The sequence below is a fragment of the Pteropus alecto genome, unplaced genomic scaffold (genome assembly GCF_000325575.1).
Source record: "Pteropus alecto unplaced genomic scaffold, ASM32557v1 scaffold43, whole genome shotgun sequence".
NCBI classification, from domain to species: Eukaryota; Metazoa; Chordata; class Mammalia; order Chiroptera; family Pteropodidae; genus Pteropus; species Pteropus alecto.
In genome coordinates, this window is record NW_006435764.1 from 3,661,548 (window position 1) to 3,683,419 (window position 21,872).

General features: G+C 44.3%; 1 protein-coding gene across 8 annotated transcripts in view; it reads right to left on the minus strand.

Annotated features, from left to right (window-relative positions):
- Window positions 1-21,872, minus strand: part of PPP6R3 (protein phosphatase 6 regulatory subunit 3) — an 85,820-nt gene that overhangs the window by 32,230 nt on the left and 31,718 nt on the right. For all 8 annotated transcript variants that reach the window (XM_015588731.2, XM_015588730.2, XM_006911005.2 and 5 more), the window contains 7 exons: window positions 20,604-20,717; window positions 9,113-9,242; window positions 6,939-7,091; window positions 5,026-5,175; window positions 3,856-3,920; window positions 2,668-2,783; window positions 862-947 (listed from right to left, as the gene is read on the minus strand). In XM_015588731.2, the coding sequence (XP_015444217.1) occupies window positions 862-947; window positions 2,668-2,783; window positions 3,856-3,920; window positions 5,026-5,175; window positions 6,939-7,091; window positions 9,113-9,242; window positions 20,604-20,717 (814 nt within the window). The remainder of the gene's footprint in view (window positions 1-861; window positions 948-2,667; window positions 2,784-3,855; window positions 3,921-5,025; window positions 5,176-6,938; window positions 7,092-9,112; window positions 9,243-20,603; window positions 20,718-21,872) is intronic.

A 21,872-nucleotide genomic window follows, 5' to 3' on the forward strand; every position in this document is an offset into this window, starting at 1 on the left:
GAGCTGCCTCAGCCTGTTTCCCTCTTGCTTCTGAACTCTGCTCTAGACAGATGAGACTGGACACACGTGACTGCCTAACAATCGAGGTGCTACTGTTTATTAGAAATGCGAGACTGCAGCTGCTGAATTTCAAGTGCAGAATTAAATGCCTGACACATCTACTGTCATGTGGAGTCAAGGCCACCACCTCGAATATTAGCTGGGACATGCTTAAGAAAGAAAATGCTTTTCCACGTCGTTCAAAACAAAAGCAATACTCACCTTAAAAGAGTATGTTAAAAAAAAAAAAAGAAGAATGCATTCCAAAATCCAATATAATTTAAAAAGGTATTATCGATGCCATCATTCCCTGGCTAAAAGTACCATTCTGTTAAAAGACTTTAAAGCTGGAGTTTCAAAGGCATCTACAAAATTTCACCCACTGGGAACAATTATAAAGCAAGGGTCAACCCAACTCAATAACATTAGAAAATATCCAAAGAAATGTTTAGATTTTCTGACCACTCAGGGCTATCTGAGGCAGAAGGCGACAAACCCCAAAGAGTAGCAGGAAGACTAGAAGCTGTTCTGCTGTCTGCTGAAGTGCTGGGGGGCCAGGCACTGAGGACAACGAACTAAGTATGGGGCGAAGTAGGCGTCAGTGATTTCTCTGTGTCCCTTTGTCAACCCAGGCCGGAATTAGCAATTATCTAGGCAAATTAGCCAGAAAACTGAACACTGACCTCTCTTGCTGGTAAAGAAACAGACTTCTCCTTGACCCACAATCACTGGGGCAAACGGAAGATCTCTCACGCCTTCCTGAATAAACGGGCAGAGGCTAAGAGCCCTGAAATCATAGAAACGTAACCGCGTGAAACCTACTAGATCCACCGTGTTCCTCTTGTTAGTTTCTCCTAAGGAGCTCGTGCAGAACGACTCCCATCGCTCCCTGACTGCGTCTGGAAGACCTTCAGAGGGAAAAGAGAAGAAAAGCATCGTCACTGCAGTGACCCAGACGCAGACGCAGACGCAGACAAATACGATCGACAGGCAACATGAGAGGGCGCCGTCCCCTCGAAGGCGAACTCGTAGAGACCGAGTTGTAAGGACTCGCGCGGCCTGGTCCCCAGGACTTCCAGGAACCAGAACCAGCTCCCCCCACTCCAAGTCTATGCTCAATGCCGAGAGCCTTTAGAAGCTATGAATTTAAGAAGTTTTTTAAAAACCTTTTGGTTAAAAACTTAACCCGGAAAATGTGACTATTTCCAATAAACTCTCCTGCGAGGTACCAAGTCTTCATGGGGGGGATGGGATGGTGTGTCTGTGTGTGTGTCTGTGTGTGTGTGTGTGTGTGTGTGTGTGTGTCTCTCTCTCTCTCTCTCTCTCTCTCTCTCTCTCTCTCTCTCTCTCTCTCAGGGGTGATGCTTTTTCCACAGCCGTGCGAGTTTAGGAAATGCTGCAGATGTCAGCCCCACACATTTTCCTGAGGTACCCTGACTGGCATCTCGCCAAAGAATTTCTATGGAACCCAGGCTGGCTTTTTAAATTGCGCAAAAATACTGTTTCCTAAATATCTGTATCATAAGCCAACACATGAATACATGAATGCCAACACTCAAAGTCTACCTTCTAGAGAAATTTTAAAGGAAAGAATTCAGAAACTTTTCAGAGAAAGTGCAACTACAGCTATAATCTCGGAGGCCTCAGTAGAGTTGTCGCCTGACAATCCTGGTTTAAACACGTGCACGCACCCTCATGCAGCCCCTGGCGAGCAACTTCTGGAAAACAAAGACTGATCTAAAAAACAATCACACACATGGCCATTCTCCCGGGTAAGAACATAAAACTCTATGATCTGGCTTAGACCCCCTTCAAGAAGCAAAAGTATAGGTGGGCCAGCCCCAACTTTTCCACCTCTGGGCAACAAGTAGGCTTTGAATACACATGCGATAGGTAACAGCCTCTTGAACACACGAACATTCCTGAAAGATAACCAGGATAGACTGAAAAACAGTTTTCATCAAGTTAGCTCTGAGCGAACCCTGTACTGCAAAGGTAAAGACTTTTTACATCCGGAGACAAATACAATCGACAGGTAACACGAGAGGGTGCCTGTCGTGTAAGTCACAGGCCTATGCCCTGTGGGCACACAGAGCTCTCTCGTTCCAGAAGACAGCCGGCGGCCTGCGTGCCAGTGAGAGGTACCCCAACTCGTTCCTCCACGTCACCTGGGGCTGACTCCGCTTGGACACGAGTACGGGAGGGGTCCCTGAACAGCCCGCAGCCCTTGATTTCATGATGGAGGTATGGGTAACGCTGCAAGTACTTTAATATCTCAGTTACAGGAAGTCGACCCGCAGACAGGGGGCCTTAAGAAAATAAGCACCAAGAGTAACTACAGCTCAAGTGGCTCAATGCTGGCCTGTGGGCACGTCGGGCCTCAGGAACGAGTCACAGAGCGACGCTCTGAGCAGGAGACGGGATGCGCGCGCGCTGCCCAAGCCCAATGGCCACCGACGGGACCGCGGGAAGAAGTTCAAAGCATCCTCAAGGACCACACTCAGATCGCCAGATAATTACTGAAGTCACGTCACAGGTAACTAGGAAAACGCTACGAGTGTCTCCCCTTTATTCTTCAATCCTTCTCCGACGCAAGAGCACGTGATCGCGGCTCCCTGAGCCACCTACCTTTGATAAGCTGCTGTACCAACGTGCTGTTGGGGCCCTTGTCCGTACTGTGCACGATGCAGTTAGCTATCCTCGTCAGGTGTCCCATGTAGCCGTGCCGTCGTCCCCCCTCAGCCCTGACAAGGGGTAAAGGACAAAGATTCAGATTCCCGACAGGATGCAGGGATGAAACAGGGGGGCTGTCTCCTCAAAGATTACACTGCAGCCTCACTCAGTGGACAAGGTTTGTTCAAATATACAGGCCGACCATTCATCTGCAACAACATGTTACCTTTACAGACCAAAACCCAAGTATTCACTGGTGCCTAATGTTTCTGTGACTTTCCTTTTTTGTCTTTTTGTAAAGCTATTTTTCAGACTTTAAACAGACTGTAGGAGACTGTAATAACTCTGCTGGTTCGTTTTGCTACAGGATATCAAATTTTAATCATACCAATCAATTAACAGAGGTACTTATCTACCAATGGCATTTCTCAAGTTAAAATATTGGCTGATTTGAGGACTTGGCCAAGATGAGAGGCAGCCAACCTGTGTTTGGTCCGCACACCACTTGGAACACAGACAAATGATTCCTTGTCCCTTTCCACATTCAGTGTCTAATCTTCCCACCTATGATCCATCTTCCCATTTGGACAAGTGCCTATGAAGACAACAGACCTAGGGACAAAAGTCTGTGTAACAGTTACTTACACGTGTCAACTAATGCTTCAAGGAATCTTGTCAATCAGCTAATGGAAATATCTAAAAAGAATCTACTAGGCCATTTCCTCCCTCTAGTTCCATGAAGCAATTTGTCTCTACAGTGACAACTGGGGTAACCGGGACAAGTGTGCTAGGGGAGCCGTCATCAAGGAGGCCCTGACTTTACAACTGCTCCTTCGACTCCACATTATTCTCAGAAAAACAGCCTTTCAGAAAGGACCAGGAAATTTCAAGGGCAGCACAGAGGTGGGTGTGCTTTCAACTCTTGGTTTCTCCTCAAGAGAGGTAGAAAAGACAGAAGGATCTAAAAATTAATTATCAGAAAAATATGTTACAATATCTGGTTGTCCCGAGAGGACGGTTTCTAACTGTAAAGTGGCACGTACCCATGTAATTACTTTCACTGTTCTCTGTCTAGGGCAAGAGAGGACATTTTTTTCAAATGAAAAATCAAACTGAATTCCTATCAGAAAACAATTTACTTACTGTTTCTTTTCATTCATTTCCCAGGCATCAAGTATTCGTTCTATTAACTGACATTTTTGAAAAAGCTGAATAAAAAAGAATATTCCAGTTAACATTTACATGAATGTCAAAGTGTCAAAATTTTGAAATGAGATAGAAATCTAATTAAAGAGAACAGTGATATGTACAACTCGGCAAGCTAAATATAGCTGTGCATTACTGGCTAAATCAAAGGCGGCATGACAGCAAGCTTATGCAAGGCCTGCGAATACTACAGGACTCAGAGAGGACCCACGCCTTCGGTAGTATTTCAAGGACTGGATCAGTGAGCCGCTGACCTAAAGCCAGGTTTTATTAGCCATGGAAACTGGGCCCAGAGATAGAGCCCGACCAAAATTACACTGGAATAAAGAAAACTGTGCCTGGCAAAAATTTAACTCAGAATCCACAGCAATACTTGTACTTTCAGATGTGAGCAAAACTACCTTCTAGATGCACTAACAGTATGGCACTCATATTAAAAGTAGGTGCCACAATTCTGCAAGCCAATAACAAGCACTGTGGGCTGCTTTACAGGAAAGTCAAGGCCAGTTTCAGTTCAATGTCATTTGTCTTCCCCCATCTGCCTGGCTATTCCAGGTTAGCCTTTCCCACCTGCCAGGTGTGGGGGAACCCGGTGTAAGCTAGAGATCCGCACACAACCAGAGCATTTAAGAGCAAGAAGAAACCTGAACATTGACTTAGTAACACTGCCTCATACTTTGCAAAAGAAAACAGATCCCAAGAAGAGGCTCCCTCATCACTGCACGGAACTCACTTCTCCCAACCTTCGATCGTGTATTCAGCACCAGAAATGAAAACTGCGGCATGCCACACAACTCTTCAGATGTTTTCTGCAGTATTTAAACTTGTATGGTTCTTTTAATCTCCAAATCTATTTTTAATATTCAAATCTATTACTTTTACGAAATAAACAGGCCACTTAGATTTTTCTCTTTAAAGTTCATCAGGGTTCTTTGTCCAGGATTTGATTTATATAAACTCTGGTTAAAAGTGCAGTGAAAATAAGACAATTAAATATTTAGACTCTGAAAGTTAACCTCATGCCTTTAAACTTTCATTTATTTCACACCTAAGTAGGAAAATGCTATAATCGCCGAGTGGCAGAATAAGAACAACAAGTAAGCTTACATGTTTCAACAACAAATTGTCACCAGTGGAGCCCTGATCAGTAATTGTGCCATTTTCTGTGTTTTCGAAGGGACTCGCAAGAATCAGTGCAATACAAATCTCCACTTGTGTATGCAGAAAGTTATTCCACGTGTATCTGAAGAACATGTCCTACAAAAAGAAAAACAATGCTTTCGTTTAGTCAGTTTAATACATTTACCAAATATTGATTTAATAAAATAAAAATGATGTGTTCTTAGTCCAATAGGACTAATTAAAAGGGACACAAGTTTATTTTAAGGGTGTTGGAACGCCACTTCACAGACTGCAGAACAGGTACCTGCTCATTTGACATGCCATACTGATGGCTTCTGTGCAGGGCATGGTGCTTTGGGCAACATGGGAGACAGAGTTAGACAAAAATATGGTCCCTAATCTCGAAGTGCTCACACCTTAGCAGAGAATAACAACCTAGAACTCAGAACTATCAGCAAATGGAGCAAAACAAGACAGGACATGAGATCTCCTGGAGGTTACCAGGGGTTTCAAGATTATCTGAAAAGGTAACAGCATCACAAAAAGACAAGACAATCCCTAAAGCACAAAACACATCATTAAAGTATGTATGGATTCTGGATATCTTTGAATCTGGCCATCTAATGTCAAAATGGAAAAGTAATGATAATGATCCTTTGAGGAGTGTATCAAATTTGTAATCACTCAAAAGTTACTCTAAGATTAACAACAAGATGGATTAACAATAGCTGTATACTTGTTATTAGTAAGATAAAGTGTAGTAATTGATGACTTCAGAGAGACTCCCAAAGACAGGAGTAGGAAGTTATATTCCCGGAAACTCATATACTAATCAGAGGGCAGGGTGAAATCTAGCCCCCAGAGGGCAACACTAGGCTACCCCAGAAACTAATCCTTTAATGTTTCTTCTTTCTACAAAAGGTCCCTGCCCTCTATGCCCTACACTGATGTCTTTTAATCCAAGGCTGAAGTAAATAAACTATCTCAGTGACACTAAGAAGTACGAATGTGTGGCTGAAGGTGTGGCTGATAAGGCACCCATGGCTTTGAAACTGGATGTGAATTCAAAGGCTGGCTCCACCACGTACAAGCCATGGGATGCCTCCCCTCTCTGGGCATGATCTAAAAAACAGGGTCTTTATACTCAGGATAATATGAAAAATGTATAAAAAGTGCACATTCCAATCCTTTTGTGTAGTGAGCAAACACCCAGACTCTCCTTTGAAACAGCCCCAAAATCCCCCAAATGAAACCTGCTAAATGTCCACCCTCGTGCCTTCCGGGGCTATGGGTGGCAGGACCCACACAGCCAGCATGGGCACCGGGGCCGGGCCTGTGGATTCTAGCCACAGGCTTTGAAGCTGGGAAACTCAGGAGTCAGGGGAGTCCAGATAATTCCCAGGCTCTTCCTTTTCCCTTCCCTCGGCAAGGAAACTTGACAGCTGTTTCAAGGAAGAAGCTGGACTCTAATCAAAAGACCAGACAGTACCTCAGATACATTATACAGATACATGTCAGTGGGAAAAGGTACACGCTGTGCCGTTGCTACTTACGACGAGGAAAGAATACTCTAACCAGCAGTCACTTACTGCTAATACAGTCCCCCGAGTCGGTGACCAGACTCACTGCGTCGTCTGTGAGAGACTAAACGTCTTAATTATCTTTGAAATTCTCTAACATAGTTCTTTACAGCCGGCAAGGATAAATTACTGAAAATGTAAAAGCATTCAAAATTGGTGATAAACTCAAGGCAAAAACTATAGAAAAGGCCATTTACGCTTCGACCAAGAAAAGTCATTGACACACGTTGCAAATCTGTGAGGCTGTACCCTGTGTTATGCATCCACAGATTGTCAAGGGTGAAGGAGAACGTCCCTCCGGGAGTGGGGGGGTCTTACCAATATGACCCCGATGCTATTCAGCTCCATGAGGTCCCCGTTGATACTGCTGGTGTTTGTCTGAAGGAGGCTGGATATCAACCGAATCACGTTCAACCGGGTGTTCCCCACGGGAGGGTCCAGCACGCCCCACGTCGTCTTCATCACACTTTTCTGAGGGAGAAGGAACTTTCCAATTAACAAGCTTTCCAATTCGATCCACGTGAGTAAGTAAACAAAGAGGAGCAGGGGGAGGTACTACGATGTAACACCAGGTAAACTAACATTGCAAACAATTTGGCCTGAATTCTACACCGGAAGGAAAATCCAAAGCTGCTACTGATATCTTCAAGATATGAAGGGAAAAAAAAAACATCAAGTAATTTCCCTGGACTGTAGTTTTATAAGAAATCAAGTATCCCCCCCGCCTGGACATTCTACAACGCCACAGAAGGAAAGCAAAAAGCTACTCAAGTCCCTTAGAAACAAGTGCCGTATTCCAAACCTGACCAGAAACTGAGAGAAGTTACAAGTGGTCTGAACAGTCCTCGATCTTTGCCAAATCTGTGATGAAAATGCAAACACAGAAGCTGCTGCTGGATCACGACCTTGAGACAAGATCAACCTCAAATCTGTTCTTGTCCTTAAAAGGGAGTTTTTGAACTTTGAAATCACAAGAGACAGACATAGAACACTTGAGGATGTCAGCAGGCTGACAGGGAAGGGTGGCGAGGTAGGCCCTGGCTCGCCCTTCCTTCGTCCTCGTCCCCGCTCCTGCCAGCACCCTCACGCCCTCCTGCTCCTGTCGGGGCATAAGGGAAGTGTAAGGCTCAAACTTCACTCCACGTGAAACAGCTCTAATCGACAGACATTTCAAAAAGCTTCATCGACCTACCCACACCCCCTATCATACAGTCAAGTCAGGTACCAACTGGTCTCGCTCCCGGCAGCCAGACAGAGGAAGCCCAAACGAGACGCTGCCTTTCTTCTGAGTCAGGGCCAAGTAGAATACAGGCTGAGACTCCACATTAGACGCCACCTGTTTGTCCCCCAGAAGGAAGATGGGCAGGCCCCCCAAGACACAGGTCAGGGGGACTTCGCCACACACCCTCTCCTCTCTCAGGTCCTCCTCCCGCCTCCAACTTCCACTAGTGATGGTCTCTGCTCTTCTCCCGAGTACATCCTTTCTTCTTCCTTCTTTGCTCTCTCCGATCTTCTCCCCAGGTCTGGTGTGAAGGAGCCACCGACCGTCCCTGTCACACCAGCTCAGGAGCTTTCTCTGAGGGTGAATGCCAAACCCGAGGCCCGAACCCAGTGAGGCCCGAGCGCAGATGGACAGCACCACCGAGGCAGGACCACTGCTTGCTCGCTGAAGAGACAACCGAGAAGTGAGCAGCCGCCCGGTGACGAGCGTGAGCTACTGTGCTCCCCCTCTGCAAAGTGGTCAAGCAGGAAACATTCTGTTTAGAAGGGAGAAACTAGCACGCTAAATTCCCAGTAACTCACGGGTGTCACAGAGGGACGTGCTGCAATGGCCAGGATCCTGGATCCAGCGACACGGGCAGAGGCAGAAGGAAAGCATGAGCACTGGTGCCGGCAGCAGAACTCTCCAGAACGGAGGCTTCTGCCCTACAGATTCTAAAGGGAAGAGCCTCTTACCCTAAACTAAAGCTCTGCACCAACCGAGGGGTGTGGGTGTCGCGGACTACGGACGCCCCTCCTTTGCGGGCCTTCACCGTGTGCTGTTTGTGCTTTCGGTGGCTTGCCTGAGTGAACGGGCGTGTTTGAGTAGCACGCGGATGCGCCCACGGAAAAACTAACGCTCCCCGGCACAGTCGGCTGACCGCTTCTGTAAGGCGTCTGCCCCAACCGCCAGGAAGACCACTCCACTTCAAAGCCCAGTTCCTCGAAGACTAACTATCTCAGAGATGTGAAATAACATGCTATGAGAAGAGAAGTATTTATTTTACAGGTATATGTAAGTGCCCAAAATTTATAAAAAGAAAGAACAAAAAGCTGGATTTCCTAAGCAGGTATCAATTTTGCTTCATCCGGATTCCACACCATACATTAATTTAGAGATTACATACAGATAAAAGCCAGTTCGAAGCCAGTTCTGCTACTCACAAGGCTCGTACACTTTCCAACAACTGTTTAAATCAGTGAGAAGGCAGCTCTGCTTCCGATGGCCCTACCTTGGGTGGCTCAAGCAGGAGTTCATGAAAAGATCCAAGTCTTCCTCGGATGGCTTCTAGAACGCTCTTGTTGACCGAACAAGCTGAATGACTCATGCCTGGTGGGCAGATCTCTATATGGCCTTCAAATCTTGAAATAAAGCAAGTTCATTTTTACTTATTACAACTTCAAAACAAATCACTCACGGTGCTCTATCTCAGCATGTAGATATATACACCACAGCTATATAAACGTATAATGATTAAATCCGCATTTCTGGAGGGACGTTTCTTAGGCAGGTGTAATAAAAACCCGACAGGGGTCAGCCAACATGACCTGAACCCCAAAGGCCCACAGTGTCAAGCAAGAAATCATGTGTGATTTCTTCCTGTTCACTTAGACCTGTTTTCCAGGGCCCCCCTCACGGCCTGCCACCTGAAATGTTAGCAACGAACGAGCCTGCGCTTGTTCCAGTTTTTCTTGGGTAATCGACGGTGTTTCCTGTTTAAAAGGCTTCAGTTACTTCTCTACATTAAGCCCGATCTACGCTCATCATCACCCACTCCTTTCTGGAAGTTACGAGTGGAACAGGACTCCCACATCTCAACTGGTGTGAGCGCACGGCACAGGGTCTCACAGTGGGGGAGCACAGAGCCCAGCAGGTAAGAAGGACATGGGGGGGCGGTCTAAAAACATGGGCGAGCAATTCGAATGAAAATATCTTCCTGAAAGCGGTGTGCCGACTGAACATCGGTGCCAACTGGTGGTTAACGCTGTCACTGGCGGAGCCAGGCGGCCCGGACCCAACTTCTGGCTCTTCACTTACCCGTTATTTGTTCTAACGTGGAAAGTGGGGCTCGCCCTAGAACGCCTCTCTCAGACTGCTGTGAAGATCACGCTGAGGCAGACGAAGGGCTGAGAACACTGCCTGGCACGCAGCTAATGCCTAGAGAGTGACTGCTGACTATTACCTGAAAATACTCCTCCCGTGTCAATGAGTCCTGGCTCTAAGAGCCACGTGGAACAGCGCTCGGAAACTCAACCGCTGGACGGGGGAGGGGAGAGGCCGTTTGCTGTAATTCCAGTGTTTTTTTTAACATGTAGGGGTTTTAATCGTGTAGCCAGATACAACATTCCTCATCACAGTTTCTGTCTAGGGAGTCAGGCTTAAAAGTTCTCCACGATCCCATAATTCTGTATTTACATACTTTTCCTCCAGTACCTTAAATTTGATTCATCTAGAATTTATTTTTATGTAAAACAGGTATAGCATTTTCCTAAAAATAAGTCACTTTCTAAGCCATTTAATAATCACCTTTCCCCACTTATGTGAAAAACCATACCAAACCACATATTGAAATTCCTTAATTATTCATATAAACTTGGTATCACAAATACTAGTATCATGCAGCCATATTTATCAGTAACGCACTGTAATATGCAGGAGGCAATTTATCTCAATCACTGGTCTTGCTCCAAATTTCTTGGCTAGTCCCGCCTTTTCTCCTTCTAAATATATTTAAGAATTCACTGAATCCCAAACAAAAACCATATTGGTATTCCAGAGAGCTTTATTAAATTTAGAACTTGGACGAGGAAAGGCAGAGAAGTGCTGGATGTCTGTCAGCAGTCTGTTCTTTTCTGCTGAACAGCCATCTACTGTGCAGATGGATGTGCCACAGCTTCCTCATCCATTCATCAGTTTAAGGACACTTCGCTTGTTTACAGTTTGGGGTAACTACAAATAAAGGTGCCATCATTCACTTACAGGTCTCTGAGTGAGTTTTTATTTCACTTGGGTAAACATCTAAGAGATTGCTGAATAATACAATAAATGTCTGTTTCACTTTCTAAGAAACTGCCAGATGTTTCTGGAAAGTGGCTGTGACACTGCATTCCCAACAACGACGTGTGAGACTTGCAGTTACCCCCTAATGTCACCAGTGCTGGGTATTGTCTGCGTTGTTTTGGTTTATTCGGCGGGCTGAATGGTGGCTCCCCGACAGGTACGTGCACACCCTAACCCCCAGAGCCTACGACTGTTACCTCATTTGAAGATGCAATTAAGGATCTTGAGATGAGGATCCTTAGGGTTATCCAGGTAATCCTAAATGTTACTGTAAGTGTCCCTGTACGAGAGAGACAGACACACAGCAGAGAAGGCAATGTGAGGATGAAGCACAAAGAGGGGGCCACAAGCCATGGAATCCCCTACGGTCCCTAGAAGCTGGAAGAGGCAAAGGACGCGTCCTCCCTGGAGTCTCTGGAGGGAGTGCAGCAAGGCTGACATCCTGATCTTGGACTTCTGGAATTCAGACTGGGAGAGAATAAATTTCTGTCATTTTAAGCCAAGTTTGTGGTCAGTTGTTACGGAAACAAATATAAGTTGTTCAAAAGGTACACACTGCTATCTATGTGGTTTTAACTTGAATTTCACCAACAATGAGTGATGTTGGCCATCTTTTCTTGTATTTACTCGTTATGTACATAATTGTCTGCTCAAATCTTTTGACCTTCTAAAAAACTGAATTATTTTTCGCCATTAAGTTTTGAGTGTTCGTTATATTTGGATACAAGTCCTTTCTCAGATGTGATTTGCAAATACTTTGCAGCAGTCTGTGGCTTGCCTTCTCATTTTAATAAAATCTTTCAAAGAGCAGAATTTAAAATTTTAACAGAGTCTGAGTTGTCAATTTTTCTTTTATGGATTGGGCTTTGGTGATTCATCTAAGAAATTTCTGCCTGAGCCTGGGTCACAGATTTTTCTCCTAGAACTTTTAGAGTTTTGGGATTTACAGTTCTAGTTCCATTTCTTTTCTTTTCTTCCTTTTTTTTTTTGAGTCAAACCTAAGAGGCAGAATATTTCCATTTCAAGGTAATTTTTATACACTGTGCAAGGTACATATGGAGGTCCCAGCACCACTTGTTGAAGGGGCAACCCTTCCACATCTTCTCCACTGATCTCCTCCACACCGCTGTCAGGAGCCAGCTGACCAAGCCTGTGTGGGTCGGGTCTGCTTCTGGCCTCTGTCCTGTTCCAGGGAGCTACGTCCTCTCACTGGGACCAACTGTCCTGATGATGGGACCTTTAAATGTGCATCAGTACTTGGATTTTGACAGTCTCTTTCAAAATTGTTTTAGCTATTGTATTTGCCTTGAATTTCCATGTAAGTTTTAGAACTGGCTTGGATTTTAATTGGAATTATACTGAATCTCCAGATCGGTGTGGGAAGAACTGACAACTCAACAATACCAAGTCTTCTAATGCGTGAACAGTCTCTCTCTCCATTTAGGTCACCTCTGATTTCATCACTACTCCACGGCTTTCAGCATTAAACCCTGCACGTGTTCTGTCTATTTATATCTAAGTATTTCCTTTATTCTGTGCAATCCAGCAACTGTGCTCCTTGGTATTTACCTAAAGGATCTGAAAATGGGAAGTACTTTTAAAGTAAGTGATGCTTTATGAAAATTTTAAATTCTAACTGTTTGGTACCAGTATAGAGAAATGCAACTAATTTTTGAATACTGACCTTATAACTTGCAACCCTGCCAGAATTACTTGTTAGCTGTAGGAGTTTTGTGTGTGGTCTTTAGGGTTTTCTACAATGCTGATCCTGATGTCTGTGAACTGGGCATTATAGTTCCTTTTCTGGCCTGACAGCTCTTCTTCTCTGCCTTATGGCATTGGCCGGGGCCTCCAGCAAGAGGCGGAATAGGGCTGGTGATGGCAAATATCCTCGCCATGCTCCTGGATTTTAGGGGATGTTATTTCAGTCTCTGACCATTAAAAATAATGCCAGCTATGAGTTGTTTTATTGTTAAAAAGCATTTTATCAGTTTCCAAGTTCCTTTCTATTACTAATTTGCTGAGAGGTTTTAACATAAAAGATTAAATGAAGTAACCATGTTTTCTTTTTCTTTAGTCTGTTGATATGAGTTATACTGATTGACTTTTGTTACGACTTGTTTTTACGGCAGTTTTAAGTTCGCAGCAGAATGGAGGGGGAAGTACAGAGGCTGCTGATGTCCCCGCTGCCCCTACACATGCACGGTCCTCCCGTTATCGACAACCCCCTCTCCGAGTGGTTCATTTGTTATAATCCATGAACCTCCACTGACACATCATAATCACCCCAAGTTTACAGCCTGCATTTTGACTAACTCTTGCTGTCGTACATTCTATGGGTTTGGACAAACGTATAAAGACACGCATCCATTGTTAAAGACTCGCGCAGAGTAGTCTCACTGCCCTGAGAGTCCTTTCTCTGCCTATTCGCCTCTCCCCATCCTGCCAACGACTGGCCTTTTTTGTGTCTCCATAGTTGGCCCTTTTCCAGAAGGTCACTGAATTGGAATCACACAGTATGCAAGCCCTTTCAGGCTGGCTTCTTCCCCTCAGCACCATGCATTTAAGCTTCCTCCATGGCGTCTCGTAGCATCAGAGCTCATTCTTTTCAGCACTGAGTAATATTCCATTCCTGGATGTCCCGCAGTTTCTTTATCACCTACTGAAGGACGTCTTGGTTGTTTCCAAGTTTTGGCAATATGGAGAAAGCTGCTATCAACATCCGTGTGTGGGTTTTTGTGTGGACAGTTTTCAACTCCTTTGGGTAAACATCAAGGAGCATGACTGCTGAGCTGCGCACTAAGAATACGTTTAGTTCCGTAAGACGCTGCCAGACGGTCTCCCACAGGGGCTTTTTATCATTTCGCGTTCCCACCACAATGGCTGAGAGGTCCTGTTGCTCCGCATCCTCACCAGCATTTGGTGGTGTCAGTGTCCTGGATTTTGGCCATTCTTACTGATTTCTGAAGGGTGAATGAGCCTTGCATTCCCAAGATAAACCATACTAAGTCATGCCAAATCATTTTCTGAATAGGTTGCCAGATTTGATTTGATATCTTCTTGTGAAACTTCAGCGTTCTTTCCTATAACATTCTTGTCTAGTTTCAAAGTAATACTGGCCTCATAAAATGAACTAGAGAGTGTTCTCTCCTCTGTATTCTGGTAGAGTCCTTCCGTGTTTCGTAGGATGCATCGATGAAACTATAGTGAGCTGAGAGTTTTGTTGGAAGGTTTTAAATATGAATTCAATTTCCTCAATAGATATAGGGCTGTTAATGTTATCGATTTCTTTTTGAGTGAGCTTTAGTAGTTTTATTCTTTTAAGGAAGTTGTCCAATTCCTCTAAGCTGCTGAATTTGTTCAATGAGTCGTTTGTAGTATTCTCAGGAACCTTTTAACGTCTGCAAGGAATGTAGTTACGTCCTCTCCTTTATTCCTGATAGCTATAATCTGGTCTCCTCTACTTTGTTCTTAGTCAATGTGGCTAGAGATTTAATTTTACTGATCTTTTCAAAAACAGGTTTTTGTTTCACTGATTTTCTGTATTTTTCTCTTCTCAATCTCAGTTTTTGTTTGTTTTTTTTTTGAGGGTACTGGTAATTTTTATTTCTTGACTCGTGATGACTGCACAGGTGTGTTATCTTTTAATTGAACATTATGATTCATATGTTTTTTTCTGTACGTAAAAGGTGGAAGGTACTGGCTGCTGCACCAGGATGTCTCATTCTCTTCACAGAGACAGGTTTACTCTGGAAGTAAAATCAACGCTTTTCCTGGACCTGACTATTAAGGAATGAAGGTTGCTCTGTCAACAAATTCAAGCTGTTAGAATAAAGACCAATTTGTGAGCCTACCTTGCCAGATCAATCATTTTTTTGGTAACAATTCAGTGAGTTTTTTTCAATTATAGTTGGCCTACAATACTAGTTTCAGTTGTAAAGTACAGTGATTAGAGATCTCTGATCACTCCACTAAATCTAGGACTCCCTTCCCCCTTACGCAGTTATCAGGACATCGCTATTTTCCTTATGCTATACTTTATATCTCCATGACTATTTTGTAATTGTCCCTTCGTACTTCTTAATCCCTTCGCCCTTTTTTACCTACTGTCCCAACCCCCTCCCGTCTATCAGCCCTCTAAGTATTTATGAGTTTGTTTCCGTTTTTGTTATTTTGTTCTTCAGATTCCACGTTTATGTGAAATCGTGTGGCGTTTGTCTTTTTTAATCTGATTTACTTCATTCGGTGCACTACCCTCTAGGTCCGTCGAGGCAATTCTGTGTCTTTTAATCGGAAGTGAGTCTCTTGTAGGCAGCATCGTAGGGGTCTTGTTTTCTTATCCATTCAACCATCCTGTCTTTTGGATGGAGCACTTCTTTCTTTTCCCCTTGAGGTATTTGTTGATAAATATGTACTTATTACCATTCTTTACTTATGTTTTTGATATATGTTCTTCTTAAAGAAGTCCCTCTGACATTTCCTGTAATATTGGCTTGGTGATGATGAACTCCTTTAGCTTTTTTTCTGCCTGGGAAGCTCTTTATCTATCCTCCACTCTAAATGATAGCTTTGCTGGATAAAGTAATCTTGGTTATAGATTCTGGGTTTTCATCACTTTGAATATTTTGTCCCGAGCCCTTCTGTCCTGCACTGTTTCTTCAGAGGAATCAGCTGCCAGTCTTATGGGAGGTCCCTTGTAGGTAACTAACTTTCTCTTGCTGTTTTTAAAATTTTCTGTGTATTTAACCTTCGGCATTTTAATTATGATGTGTCCCGGTGTGGTCTTCTTTGGGTTCATCTTTTTTGGGACTCTCTGAGCTTCCTGGGGTTGTATATGTCTTTAGGGAAGTTTTCCATTGTTGTTTCTTCAAATAAGCTTTCAACTAACTTCTTGTTCTCCCTCTTCTCCTTCAGGTACCCCTATGATGCAATTACTTTGTTAAATTTTTTCCCATAAGCCCCTTAATTATCACATTTTCGGATTTCCTGCCATTCTGATCGGGTGCCCTCTGCTTCCCCGTCCTCTGTATCAGTAATTCGATCCCGTGCTTCATCTACTCTGTTGATTTCCTCTAATACACTCGTCACCTCAGATAATGAATTCTTTGTTTCTGAGCGGTTCCCTTTTGTAATTTCCATTTTTATGTTTTTTTAATCTCGTCGTTAAAGTTCTGAGTTCATCTACTCTGTCCCTAAGTTCTCTGAGCATCTTTATAACCAGCGTTTTGAATTCTGCATTGTGAGATTGCTCGACTCCATTATTCCTGGATCTCTGTTCTGTTCTGTCATACGGGACCTGCTTCTTTGTCTCCCCATCTTGGCTGCCTTTTTCTGTCTGTTTCTATGTACTAGGCAAAGCTCCTAAGTCTCCCGGCCTTATTAGCGTGGCTCTGTGTAGTAGCTGTCCGGTGGCACAGTCCTGAGAGGGGTTCGGCTGCAGGCCAAGTTTAGCCCCAGCCTGTGCCCCTACGGGGGCCACCTGTTAAGATTTAGCAAGCGAACCGCAGATGCTGTGCTTACAGTTGCCTCAAGAGGCCACGCCAGAAACCGAGGCCAGTCGCCACCAGTGTGAGTTTCACGCTCCTCGGCAAAGGGTACAGGACCAGCCAAGGACACTAGATGTGGCTTGGGTGGGGCCGCGAGTTGGGAGAGGCGGAGTTTCAGGGAATTCTCTGGGCGGAGGGACCTGTTATTCAGTTTGGTGACGTCTCAGCTATGGCGGCGCTGCGTCCGCGCACTGGCAGTGGGGACACCGCCGGCACTTCTGCCCAGGAGAGCACCTCGCCTCTGGCCCTCATTCCAACAATTCAGTGTCCCCCATAAAAGTCCCTGGTGCCCCCCGAGCAGCCGACCCGGTGCTGGTGCTCAGAGCAGCAGGTCCGTCACCGCGAAAGTGCGCTCATGGATGCGGCCCCTTTAAGAGGCGTCTGCCACTGCCACAGCCTCTGTCCCACTCGCTGCTGGGGACCCGGCAGCCCCGTGTCCTCTCGTCCTTGGCCCCTCCTCCCCGCTCCCGTTGCGGGGTGATTTAATGATTTCTCTCCCTAGTTGTAGGGCTTCTGTTCATCTAGACCCTAGGCGACTCTGCTTGCTGTTTTCTGTTTCTGTCACGAGACGCACAAAGCCTCTATCATCTACGCCATTTGCCCGGACTCCTGATTTCTGCTCTTAATTTTATTTGTCCTTTCCCTCTGCTCGTGTTGGGTTTAATCTGCTCGTCCTTTACTAGTTTCTTAATGTGGGCACTTAGATCACTGACACGAGACTTCCGTTTCCCTTTCTAATATAAACAGTTAATGCTGTACCTCTCCCCTCTACCGCTTTGCTACATTCTACAAATTTCAACGTGTTCTGTTTCCATTATCGATCAGCTGAAAATATTTTCTCATCTCTCGTCATTTCCTCTTTGACACTTGGGGTTATTTGTGTGTTGTTTCATTTCCAAATATTTGGGGAGATTCCAGAAACCTTTTTTTAAATTGATTTCTAGTTTAAATCCATTATGCACTGAATACATACTTCGTATGATTTACTATTATAATTTGTTAAGGTTTGTTTTATGGCTGAGAATCTAGTCTCCTTTGGTAAAAGTTCCACACGCACCAGAAAAGAATGTACACTGGCTGCTGGGGGAAGGTTCCTGAAGGGTCAGTGAGGTCAAATGGACTGCCAGTGGTGGTCAAGTTTTCCGTATACTTACTGATTTTCTGTCTATTAGGATAGTTTTAGATTTACGGAAAAATTACGAAAATGGTACAGAGAGTTCCCATAAAACCCATGCTGGGCGTGCCCTATTAATATATCAGTATATGTGCCACGATTAATGAACCAACACTGACACGAAAAATCTATAAATCCATGCTTTATTCAGATTTTCTTAATTTTTACCTAAAGTCCTTTCTCTGCTCTGGAATCCCCTCCAGATACCACACGGCATTTGGCTGTCATGTCTCCCGAGCTTCCTTCTGACTGTGACAGTTTCTTGGACTTTACTGTCAGGTATTTTGCAGAACATCCTTTGGTTGGGACTTGTCTTGTACTTTCCTCACGGTCATGGGTCTTTGAAAGGAAGACCACACAGGAAAAAATGCCATTTTTATTTCATCGTATCAAGGGTACAGACCATCAACATGACCCATCGCTGGCTGCTGGCGTTGGTTATCTGGCTGAGGGACCGTCAGGTTGCTCCGCGAGGTCACGGTCACTCCCTCCCCTGCACTGTCCTCTTCGGAAGGGAGTCGCGGTGCGCGGCCTGCACTTAGAGTGGGGGGCGTGCTCCTCCCCTGAGGAGTGAGGGTCTACAGGGACTACCCGGAGCCCCCCGCACAGGAGGTCTGTCTCTTCTCCCTTTACTCACTCAATTGTTTACTTACATGACTATGGGCTTAGATATTTTTTGTGTTGAGTTATAATACAATAACTGCTCTATTTTATTGTGGGAATTATTCCAGCTCTGGCCACTGGGAGTTCTTTTAGTTGGCTCCTGTGCCCCTCTGGTATAACCTCTTTCAATGGGTGGGTTTTTTGTTTTATTTTGTTTTTGAGTACTTTCTACTTTCTGCACTTCACGATGCTCCAGACAGGGGCTCTGGTTCCCTTGACCAGAGAACAGTGTCAGAACCCGGATCTGGGTGCTCACGCTCGTTCCTAACGGCATGTCATGTCGTTACTCCTCGGCCCTTGCAGCTCACTGTCTTCTTGGTTTAGCTCTTCACACTTCACGAGTAATTTCTAACATCCCTCACTGGGTCCTTCCTCGACAATGTCTGCGCGTGAAAGTGCCCCAGCTCCTCTAAGTCAGAAACTAATACGCACTAACTTCCACCTTCTCCTTATTTCCTGAGTTTTATTAAAGTGATCTGCAATTTATTCCATTTTTTTCAATCCTTTATTTGAATTATTCATCTTAACATTTAACTTCCACAGTCACTTTAATTTTTACATCCCTATCCATTTCATTTATCATCGTTCTTACCAACATATTTCCCTAAATTCTTCTCTAAGTTATTTTTCTGTTTTGCTTTGGGAAAGTCCATCTTCAAGTAATTTACCCCAGGAACAGACCATGTGCAACGCTGATGTCTCATGGGCTCAGAACGCCTCGTTCACCCTCACACACCAACAACAGTACTTCGGGGTCACCATCCTGCCCTGTTTTTCAGTATTTATTTAGCTTTCCAAATGCAACGCCCGGCAACCTGATTTGCTTTGTAGTTAACCCACTTTTTTTTTTCCTTATCCCTATATTTTTAAGACTTACTCTTTATCTTTGGGATTCAGAAATCTCATCAGGATAAGGTTAAAATCTATGAGTCCTTTTTTTTTTTTTTTTAAATATTTAATCTTTCTTAGTTTTACCAAACCTTTCTGGTCTGAAGATAAATTCCTTCAGGTCAGAAATTTCCTTCTATTACTTCTTTTATTGTATCTTCTGTTTGCAATAAGTTGTGCAATTATTTTGTTTCTCTCTTCTTTATGCAAAAATGTGTCATTTTTCTCAGAGTTATTCCTCTCTCAAGTCACAGTGCCACTTCACGTGCTTTTGAACCGTTTTAAGAGATGGCGCAATGGCCCGCAGCACGAGGGACTCGGTAACGGTCCCACACCACTTGATGAATACCTTAAGTTTTGGTTACATTATTTAAAATATGACTCACCAGGAAAGACACAGCCAAAATTACAGATACAATCCCAAAATTACAACATACTTGAGGCAGTGCTGCCACAATGCCCTCCGTTATCATTGGCCAAAGAGTAAACACGCCAGGAATAGAGATCAGGAATTTGAGAAGCAGGAGTTGGTAAGACTGTTATTTTGCTAGAAACCAACATCTAGAAACCTTAGGTGGCCAAAGTGTCCCACACCAACAGGAGACCTTCTCTGTCCTCTCCGTGTCCTCTGGTGGACGAGATGGATCCAATAGTGAGTAAGAAAATACAAATTCTAATCTCTAAACCACACATTGCTGACACATATACATACCTCTTCAAATCCTCATGCTCCAGGGAACAATGAGAAAACCCTGACAATTAATAAGTAGATCAGCACTGGACATGAACTATGAAGAATAACATGACAAACGTGAAATGGCCAGTCCAGAGGCACGCACATATTTCTGACTCTGAAACACTTACCACGAATTTCCCCTAAGACCTCCAGCCACCCACCTGCCCATTTTAAAGTGGCCTCACGAACTGCAGTGTCCAAAAAACACAACCCGAAGCCTCAGGCCGGCAGGTACAGGAAAGAATCAGAAGATGAACAGAGTCCCTGAATTGCCACCAACCAGGAACACCTATTTTCAATTTCTATGAGCAAGAGATAAGCTTCTTGGTGTGTTTGAGCCATCAGACATGTGTGTGATGTATTACAGTACTTACTACAGTAGCATTTTTGTAATTGCTATTTATTACAAAAACTCAAATGACCAGAATCCAAATACTGCCATAAATAGTGTTCACCAAACTGTACTTTTCAACTGCATCCCTAGGTATCACATCCGTGTAAAAATAACATATGGTTTACATAGCAGAAAAAGATTCAGAACCTGATATCCAAGGGCATGATATTGTAGCTTGTAACAGCAGCTCGACTCTCAGCTTTTAAAAAGTCTAAAAGCAAAACAGAACGACTCATTCTGAAAGGTAAAAGCAGAGCTTACGTTGGCCGCCGTGTCTCAAGTAGAGTCAGCAGTATCTGGATGGCACTGACAATGGCTGATTCATTTTTCTCCTTGTGGAAAATGTTTGATAGAAGCTGCTCTATGATTTCTTGCCTGGGGAAACAAATCAAGAGTCAAGTGCTAATGGTAACATCGCTTAACAGTAACGACTTCAGGGAAAAAGGTCCCGGCACCAGTAAGACGCGTATTATACAAACATTTGATATCACCTGGGCACGTTTGTTTCAACTTGAAAGTATTTTGTTTTTATACATTTATTAAAGTAGACAAGTGATCCTGCTTATTATAACTATACTCTCTCACACATATATTCCAAGCCCCTCTCCTCAGCAGACTCACTTGGGCCCTGCTGGCCTCTGCCCATCTTGTGGAGAGCCCCAAATATTTCAAGACTGTGTCACCGCCCACTCTGACCAGGTGGTTGTGGTGGCAGTGGCTGGGAGGCTAGGGTAGGGTAATAAGCCTCAGAACCCTTCACCCTCTCAAGAAAAGGAGGACTTTTCAAAAAGGCTAATTAGAACCCATAAATGTTTTCCCACAAAGGCATTAATGTATAATTAAAGACCTAAAACAGGTAAAAGAGAACATCAATTGTTACATTTTACTCTATAATTAAAATATGATAAACTGAAATAACATGAGAGCAATGATATGAATCGGAACTGCTGCCCGAAAGGATTCTGTGCAGGCCCTTCCCATTACACCTCTCAAGTACATACGCAAGGTCACGGTTAACCGAAAGCACTGGGATCATCTGTTAGATAAATTTATATGGACCCTCTCAAGGAAAACCTTCGTTTCTTAGGATCTCGGCAATTTTCAGAATCCATGTGGATTAAGAAATGGAATCTCTCTTACAATGTGACACACAGCTGGGTTGTCCTTGCTGCTCACCTGGCAGAGACGCCAGTCAGCCCAGGGTACAGTTGGGCTCACTGTGTCCTAACACCTGTTCCCTGCCAAGCTAGGGCAGCAACTAGGAAAGAATCTCTCTCTTTGGAGAAAGCACCCGAACCTGGTGTCTAAACTAACTTCAGAGGAACCCCCTGCCGGAAGGAGCTTTCAAGTCCTTCCAGACTGGCACTGAGACTGCTCTGAGCTCTCTCTCTGAGACGGCACTGTGACAGTCACTCCACACACAGTCTCCAGAGTGAACACTATGTCTGGGGCCGGACTCTGGAAGACAGAGCGAGCGCCTCTGTGCAGCGGACACGCGTCGTCTTCACACGGCGGCCTCGCCCAGGAGAG